Raw genomic sequence first — 9271 nt, forward strand, 5'->3', positions numbered from 1 at the left:
AGCAATAATAATAATAATATATCTAAAAGGTGTATATAAATAGAGTGGGCAAACCGCAAACGTATCAACTAACGGTACTCTGGCGTGTATCAACTCAACCCCTAATCCCTCTTTTCCATTTTCAAATCAAATACAACTTCCTCGCCGTCAAATCTAACCATGGACGCCACCCAACCCGTCAATCCCCCGAAGGAACCCGCCTCCGTCAATGACGTCGTCGCTTCCAATCCCACAACCGAAATTCCGCCGCCGCCATTGGCCTCCGTCACCGCCACTGCCACAAAGCGGAAGAACATAAAGAAAAAGAGGAGGCCGGCGACTCCGGAGCTCCCCGACCCACATTCGCCGACGGCATCATCGTCTTCGGCTTGTTTGAGTGCGACGTCGTTTGCTGGTTCGAAGCAACGAGGGTTTAGGGTCTTGAACGGTCGCCGGAACCCTAGAGCGCTAACTGGGGCCGCCAGGCATAGGGCTGGCGATGTTGATGCCGTCGCTCTCCATCTTGGCATGTCTATTGCAGCTGTATTTGCTCAGGTATACGTAGTTAATTATGATTAGTAGTTTATGTTACTCCGTACATTGAAAATATCGGCTTTTAGGGAAAAGTTTGAAATTTTGTTTTTGAAAAATTTCATCTTGAGTATTGAGATGGTTGGAAGTTATGAATGAAGACATGAAAATTAAGGTGTAAAGAAATTGTTCCAAAGATGTAATCTTGAAATAGCTAGAGACGATCGTGTTTAAATTATTTAGTGATTGAATTATGAAGAGAAACTAGTAATTATAATGCTGAAAGTGAACTAATCTTAAAGTGAAAGCTAGCATCCAAATGTAGATTCTTGATTGATCTGGGTTGTTTCCCTTAAATGATTTGCCTGCCGATTCTGTAATTTTTATCCTATGAGCTCATTGAAATGTCTTTGGGTATTATATGGAGGTTCAATGTCACTAGACCTATAAATGTCTTGTTCTTTGACCACTATTGTACTTGCAAATTTCTTAACTTTTTATCAAGATGATATTACACTTGAGACCTTCATCAGATTTGCCGATAACATTATATTTGAGATGTTATTACAGTTAGTACACCTAGAAATCTGTATAAGATTTCCTGTTGCCATTGATTGTGGGAAAATTGTATTTGATTATTCTTTTCATTTTAGCACTACCATTTCAAGACCTGAAAGTTCAACTTTCTGTGAGATTCCTGCTGGTCAACTCTGATACCATTTGATTCTTTAAATGAATTGTCAACCTATTCACCACAGTCATCCTAGATAGGATTCTATCTCTTTCACTCTGGTTAAAGTTTCGTTTTTTATTTTATTTTTGTCAATGCTCTTTTAGGTATTGGAAAGGAAAGATGCAGCCATAGAAAATAATATGTCAGTGGATCATCTCTCTACGGTATATTCTGTGCTCCTCTCTAGGATAATTCTTATATGAATATTCATCAGTGTGTATTCAATTCCTTTCTGCACTACAAGGAATATATTCTTGTGTTATGAAACCTAATCATCTATGCATGTTAGTACTGTTAGTTATGCGATTAAATACCTCAGTGGATGAGTTTTGCAAAGCATCCTCACAGTTTGATGATGTATATTTTTCCATTGTTCTTTTTCTTCTCAGATTTGCACTTTGGCTGTTCGGGAATCTTTGGCAAATGTGAGAGATTAACACCTTCAGCTAATTCTTGTGGTCACAGTATGATCTTTTATCACAATTCCCATCTATTTTTAGTCTAGAATTTTGTACTCTAATGTGTTTCTTGTATTCATACAGGCTTTTGGGGATCGGTTTGAGTCTTTTGTGAGGAACTTTGAGAAATCATTTAGGAGTACATTGATGACTCTGAGATTAGTGAATGAGTCTTCTATGAAGAATGGGCTAGAACACCAAAAACCTGCAAACAGAGGAACTTCTATCTCAGAGGTGAATTTGCATTTTAAGGATGGATTAGAAGACCCTGCATGTGAGTCTTCTATAAAAAATGGAGTAGAGCACCAACAACCAACAATTGGAGGATCTTCTATATTGGAGGTGGATATGCAGTCACCGTGCAGATTAGAAGACTCTGCATCCTATCCTGATCTAAGTGAGTTCAACTTGGAGCCAGCTTTGCAGAGTATTACTTCCAATCATCAAATAAGCAATCAAGATGAACTAAATGCAAATATGTTGGTGGAATCAATGAATCAGCTTACCCTTCATGACAGAGAAAGAATAAAGCAGTTAGCCTGTGTTTCTTCAAACACGTCTTACTCTGCAATTACTAATACCAAGCATAACGCATTAGAAATGGCTGTTGTGGAGCAGGCTAGATCTAATGATCTTAAGACATTTGAGATTGGTCTTATGATCAAAAAGTTGCAACTTAAAGAAAGACAGCTAGCTGTTAACTCCCAAGCTAATATTTTGGAGAGATGGAAATTATCTTTGGGTATATCTAGGGCATCCTTCAAAGCTGAGAAGTTTAAGAATCAATTAGAAGATGCAAAACATATTGAGCTGCTCAAAACCTGTATTGACTGTCTTGTTGCTGGCCTTTTCATTATGGTGGGATGCCTTGGATATGGAACATATGTGTATTCTCACCAAAGAATTACTGAAGCTACTACAGCCTGCACACCTTCCACTGTAAGGAATATTTCATTCTGGATTCTGTTCATTTTATGATTTCCATTTTTTAGATTCTAGCATTTTTGAACTCTTCAATTAACTCGTCCCCCCTTCAAAGTTGAGAAAAAAAAAAAAAAGTTGGTTGTTTAGCTTCTGTATATTACTATTGGTGAAGTAGAGTTTTTTTTTATTAAAAAAAAAAAAAAATCCTTTTTGCAATTGTGTGTGTGTGTGTGTGTATTTTTTCCCTTTTTTAGGGAGGGGTGGTGGTGTTTGTATTACCTTATAAGTGGATTAAGGTAGAAAATTTTAGAGAAATTTTTGGCAATGTGTGATCCTGTATGATGACTTTTTATACATGAGGTTAACATGGTAGTAAGGGAAAAGAGTTAATACCATTTGAGGTCCTTCGAGTAGAGTAGTTTTGCCACGTTTAGTCCTAAACTTTTAAATTGACCATATGTGGTCCTTCGACTTTCAAATTTAACCATTCGTGATCCAAGTTAACCACTCATAGTCCTTCAACTATTAAAATTTAACCAACCATGGTCCTTTCAACAGGACCACCACTGGTTAAATTTCAAAACTTAAAGGACCATGGATGGTTAACTTTGACCACAAATGGTTAAATTTGAAAGTCGAAGGACCACAGATGGTCAATTTGAAAGTTTAAGACTAAACGTGGCAAAACCACTATACTCGGAGGACCTCAGATGGTATTAACTCTTAAGGGAAAATGATCATGTTAAATTTCTGCTACTGGCTCCAGCAGTATTGCCTTTGTCTCAGCATGTTTAAGATACGAACCTATGGACAAAAGCTAAAGTTCATTGCAGATAATATTACCAGTGTTATCATGTTTGACATCTAATCCATCGTGTTCTGTTTGTTGTATATCTTTTCTTAGGAATCTAAGTCTTGGTGGATGCCAAAGTCGATGCAATCTGTCAATTCTGGACTGCAGACTCTGAGGTGCCAAGTTCAAGTTCTATCTCGGATGCTATTTGGTGCACTAATGATCCTGGTAGTTGCTTATTTGCTTTTTCAGCGTTCAGCTACTTCACATCACGCAATGCCCGTTACTTTCATACTGTTATTATTAGGAGCAGTGTGTGGTCTTGCTGGAAAGCTTTGCGTCGATACACTGGGAGGCAGTGGATATCATTGGCTATTGTATTGGGAGGCTTTATGCTTATTGCATTTCTTTTCAAACTTCTTTATTTCAACTTTGTGTATTATTCTCGTCGGGCCTGTCATTGCACCAGAAAAAGGCACTGTGCTAGAAAAGAGCAGGATGTGTATTATATTTCCGTACTGGATGAGGAGAATTGTCTTCTACTCTACAATGCTCCTGTTTCTCCCACTGCTGTGCGGTTTGGTACCTTTCGCTGGGCCCCGGGAATGGAAAGATCACTTTTCTTCACTGGCCGTCGACTACTTCCGAGGAAAGTTAAAACCATCTTCAGAAGAGTAAAAAGCCTTCATTCATAATCATGGTTATGGAACAACTGTGAGAAATAAGTATGAAGTTTATCATCTTTGTGGTATGCATGTAAGTATAGTGTTTGTAATAAGCCTTAGTGTCAACCTTGTTCTGAGTTAATGGATTTTCAGGCTTTTCAAGAATCAAGCTAACTGAGTTGTAAAGTTTTATAAATTATTTTGGAACAAGCATCTTGTTCTTATGACCACATTTTTTTTTTTACTTTGGGTTGTTAATTTATTATTATTATTAGGGAAAATGACACTTTTTCCCCTGTGTTGTTTACCTATAGCATATTTTCTTCCTGTGTTGTTTATGTAATCACTTTATCCCCTTCAATTGTTTTTGAAGTGGCTATTTTTCCCCCTCCCCGTTAAATAAGTGTTAGGGCTGTTAAATATGAGGATAAAAATAGCATTCCACTTATTATTATTATTATTATTATTATTATTATTAGATAATGGATGGAAGGGTCCCGTTCACTCCAACAACCACACCTCTCTAATCTCTTCTACCATTGATGAACCCAAATTCTCTAAAATCTAGCAAAGAATACGCGGAAGCAATCGGAAGAAACTAGTGCAACCATGAGTAGCAGGAGGGTGCTTGGATTGGATAAAACTCCAAACTGTAAGTTTTTTTCTTGAAACCTTATATCTTCATTGCACTTGTATATGATTATATTCTAAGAAATTGAAGATTGAAAATTTTCGAAATGGGAGATTTGGATAGTGCAATTTGTATGGCTGCTTATCCATATTTGTTTGCTTTTTTTTTTTTTTTTTTTTTTTTTTTTTTTTTTTTTTTTTTTTTAATAAGTATTTGTTTATGTTTCCTGGACTTGTGATATATCCTTTTTTTTTATTATTATTATTTAATGACTCTAAATATTGTATTACTATTTTGCTATTATTTCTTAGATGTTGGGGAAGATGAGTATGTGTACACTATAAAGCTATATTATGGAGGTGTTCTAGTTGTACATCCTTATTTAGACTATTTGGGAGGAAAGGTAGAATATGTGGTTGTTCAGGAAAGGTAGAATATGTGGTTGTTGGTAGTGAACGGGACCCTTCCATCCATTATCTAATAATAATAATAATAATAATAATAATAATAATAATAATAATAATAATAATAATAATAAAAAAGTGAAATGAGGGGATAAAGTGGTTACATAAACAACACAGGGGGAAAATATGCTATATGTAAACAACAGGGGGAAAAAGTGTTATTTTTCCTTATTATTATTATTATTATTATTATTATTATTATTGGATACGAGGAAAACCCCGCAATACCCAAGGATGTGTATTGAGTCCTGTATAATAGTTTGCAAACTACATATGAGAAATAAACTATAAATTTGACCAAGATGTGGTGTCTTCTTTATTTAGTTACCAGAATGGAATCCAACTTCTCTGCTAGGAGTGTTGAAAATTACTATTCTCAAGCTTCAGTGCTTCACAGTGTAAAGTTTGAATCTCTCAATTCAGAGATTTTCCTAATTAGAGATCACCAACACAGCATTTCATGAAACTAAATTTAACTTTTTAAAGCAAATAAAGAAAAGATAATAGAAATACCCAACACATCAAGCATGATGTACATGTCATTTCATTTAACATCATTAACAACTTAAGTTAATAAGAAACACCAGCAGCATATGTAAAATCTAGTACAATTAACATTAGCAAAAAGAAGAACATTCTTGGAGTCTACTCCAACAAGGTGCATCATCCTTTACATCCAAACTAAACTGAACCCATGGAGCTAGCTTTCATCATACTAAATTCCTACAAGGTTAAAAAAAAAAACATATGTTTTCAAATAGTCCGAAAGAGGAGCCGGGTGCCGTTTTCATTGTTCAATGAAAACAATTTGTCCTTTCGTTCAATGCAAGCAAATTTTACTTTCTGAGATGCACGAGGAAAAAGCGTCAACTCCATTAAGCGTCTATAGACATCCTCGGAGATATCATCAGCATATACAATAATAAAAACTATGTTTAGTGCAGGAGTTTTTGAAAGTAACATTTTCACAAAAAGCATTTCAAGTGTAGATCCACCAAACCCACCAATCATGATTGTTTTAAGAATCTTCAGATCCTGCTTAATAATGCAACTGTTTGGATCCTCCATAAGTCTTGTACCCGTTGCTATATCACAACAACATAGCTACAACACAACAACCATGAGGAGATGAAATTAATAAGGAATTGAAAAGAAAACAATCATATATGATTGCCAAATATATAATTAGTCCAAACTCCAAAGGGGTTTTGTGTCTTACACTATTGAGTGCCAAAATCTTCAGCATACATAGGATGGGGGAATTCTGAAGCAACTGCAAAACAAAGGCAAGCTGCTCTCGACATGAAACATTAAACTCATACAGATAAATCACTTCCAAATTTATTGCTGTTGGGAATGTCACTCTGGCTATTTCTGCATTTTTACACTTCAAAAAAAGATTATATGAGCATTGAAAGAACTAACTCTGTCAATCCTTCCTACAATCAATCCATTTGCATAAAGGAAGAAAATGCGAAAGTAGAGATTCTCACCGGCACCGCGGCAACAAACCGGGGCTCAAGGTAAGGGTCTTAATTGTATTCAAATAACGCGTAAAACATCTGGATTCATCAAGCTTCCTCTCAAACAGAGAACCAGCAACAGCATATATTTCAAGTTTTGGACTGCAGATCTCAAAATTAGAGATCCCTTGACAGCTCCTCAAGATTAGGAATAGTGTAGCCAATTCCCTTAATGTTATCACTAAATTCAACACCGCAGAAAACTAATGAAGTGAGGTTGGGAAATATACATCCAGGGCGAGGGATCGTCAAATCGAAAACTAAACCGCCCAGAGTGAGTTGCTTAATTGTTCAGCACGAGAATATACAAGATGGCAGCTTATGGGTACGTGCAATAAACAACTTAAGTTCCTCTAGAGCATTTTTATTTCTCGAAAGAAAACGACACCACAGATCTAAATCAGACTACTGGGGCATAGGATCCGATTCTTCGCTAAGGTGTAGAGTAAATTTCTTAACGGATCCAGCACGGAGCAAGAGAATATCATTTATTGCGCTAATCTGAGCCATTTCTTTCTCATCATCATCTTCGTACCTTGAGAAGCATTCAAAAAACTCCCGATCAAACACAAGCCGCCCATGCCGCAACCAAACATCCTCCGCCCATGCCGCAACCAAACATCCTTCCAGTGAGTTGAGAGCACAGCAGTTCTGGCCGCGTCTCGAAAAGGCAAGCACTCCAAAATCCTTTCCTTCACTTCTGCTGGCAGTTCATTTATTACATCCATCCACTGCATCCACTTCGGATTTTCTTCGAAAAAAAAAAGAAGTTAAAATCGCTCGATTCTCATTCCAATCTCACAAGATTTTGGGAACAAAAGACATTTTGATGAATTTGGGAAGAAAACGGGAGAAGTGTAAGAAACCCTTTAGCCACCTTTTTCTACTGTATACACAGATGTTTGAGTTTGGGAGAATGGAAACTTAGTTGAGTTATTATACCATTGACCACCTTGCGATGTAGACTCTGGTCCTAAACGTTTATTTTTTGTATTATAATTGTGAATTGTGAATGTTTAGAATATAAATTGTGTTTTTAAATCAATAAATAATAATTGTAGAAGACTAGAAGAGAATTTATAAATACATACAGGGTCATTAAATCGTAATTTATTAATATTTTGTGACTGAATATTTGAAAGGAATTTGTAAATACAAAACAAGGTAATCAATGGCTTCTCATCATGGAATAGAATTTGGAACTAAAAGTACCCCCTAAGTGGAAAACTTTCTTTGTGGAGAGCTGTGAGTGATGTGCTCCCCACTATGGACACCTTAATAAATAGGAGGGTAGAGATCCCTCTAGCATGCCCTTTGTGTGGACTTTGCTCTGAAAATATTTTGCATAATCTAGTGTTATGTGATTATTTTAAATGTGTATGGAATATTTCTGGATTGATGGTGCAGTGTATGGTGGGAGATGGTTTTGGTGTGTGGCTTGAAGCCTTGTTCCAGAAAGTTGATGACAACCACTTTCTATGCTAGCCATCATGTACCACCTATGGAGGCAACGCAATACGGCCCGTTTGGGAGTTCAAGCTGGGGATCCCTCGTCGCGTGCATGCAATTGCCACGGCAGCTCTTGATGCGTGGCGTGCGGCGGTTGTCCCTCCGGCGCGGCAGCATGGTACGGTGGCAGCAGCGGGAGACGCAGGGCAGGTTGCAGCCGGGAGCGCTGCACGGACTGAGGAACGCTTGCGGTGTTCCTTTGATGCGGGTTATGTGGCCGCATCTGGGATGGGTGTTTTTGGCCTCATTTTGCAGCGTGCGGACGGTGGTTTCGTTGCAGCCAAGAACGGTCCTCTACCAACCTGCCAAAGTCCTTTCATGGCGGAAGCATTCGCATGCAAGGAGACCCTTTCCTGGCTCATAGATCGTGGTGTAACGGAGGTTGTCCTACGGACGGATTGCTCAAATCTTTGTCACGCCCTTACTACTACAGCGACGGAGTTTCGCTCCTATGATGGTGTAGTTGTTTCAGCATGTCGGGACTTGCTTAGTTAGTTCTTTTATTTCGTGCTCTGTTATTTCTATTCCTCGTACGACTAACTTTTTAGCACATTCGTTAGCTTTAGCAGCCTATTCACAGGCGGACTCTATGGCATGGGAGGACGATCCTCCTATGTTTGTTTCAGATTTGATTGATTAATATACGCAGTTTACCTTCAAAAAAAATACTTATATATTAATACTAGTTTTTTTATGCACTTTGCGCGAATAGGATAATGCTCAATGATTATTTTTAAATAACTATTTCAAAGTATATCAATGCAATATTATATAGGAGATGCTTATGAGATAAATAAATGTTGAATTTTGTTTATTTAAATCGACAATTTAAAGTATATAAATTCAAGATAATATATGAGAGATTGATTATAATTGTCATTAAAATAAATGTTTGCAACTTTGTAATAACGCTAATCTAAATATTTAGTTTAAAGTGATAGTCTAAATAAATACTACTTTTGGTTTAAATTTCTCTAATTCTCTTGATATGGTTAATCCCCGTGTATATGAATACCATAGAGTAGACAATATGATAATAGCTCAAAGAGAACCTCTTTTAT

General features: G+C 37.0%; 2 protein-coding genes and 1 long non-coding RNA gene across 4 annotated transcripts; 2 read left to right on the forward strand and 1 right to left on the reverse strand.

The window, feature by feature from the left end:
- The first annotated feature begins 78 nt into the window (after window positions 1-78).
- On the forward strand, window positions 79-4307 carry LOC109172561 (protein CPR-5). Its single transcript, XM_019321737.1, has 5 exons — window positions 79-534; window positions 1348-1407; window positions 1633-1668; window positions 1786-2640; window positions 3530-4307. Exons 1-5 carry the CDS (start codon window positions 160-162, stop codon window positions 4094-4096), a joined length of 1893 nt encoding a protein of 630 aa, XP_019177282.1. The 5' UTR covers window positions 79-159; the 3' UTR covers window positions 4097-4307.
- Window positions 4308-5770: 1463 nt separating this feature from the next.
- Window positions 5771-7619, reverse strand: LOC109172569. 2 transcript variants are annotated; one of them, XR_002052762.1, is made up of 4 exons: window positions 6672-7619; window positions 6398-6565; window positions 6183-6282; window positions 5771-6061 (listed from the first exon to the last, which is right to left on the reverse strand). It is a non-coding gene; the product is annotated as an uncharacterized LOC109172569 (long non-coding RNA). The 2 variants fall into 2 exon arrangements; XR_002052761.1 differs by lacking the exon at window positions 5771-6061 and having other exon boundaries at window positions 6068-6282.
- A 502-nt stretch (window positions 7620-8121) lies between these two features.
- LOC109172474 lies at window positions 8122-8705 on the forward strand. Its single transcript, XM_019321633.1, has 2 exons — window positions 8122-8130; window positions 8187-8705. Exons 1-2 carry the CDS (start codon window positions 8122-8124, stop codon window positions 8703-8705), a joined length of 528 nt encoding a protein of 175 aa, XP_019177178.1.
- The last annotated feature ends 566 nt before the right edge of the window (window positions 8706-9271 follow it).

This window comes from Ipomoea nil, unplaced genomic scaffold (assembly GCF_001879475.1).
Source record: "Ipomoea nil cultivar Tokyo-kokei standard unplaced genomic scaffold, Asagao_1.1 scaffold0418, whole genome shotgun sequence".
In the NCBI taxonomy this organism is placed as follows: Eukaryota; Viridiplantae; Streptophyta; class Magnoliopsida; order Solanales; family Convolvulaceae; genus Ipomoea; species Ipomoea nil.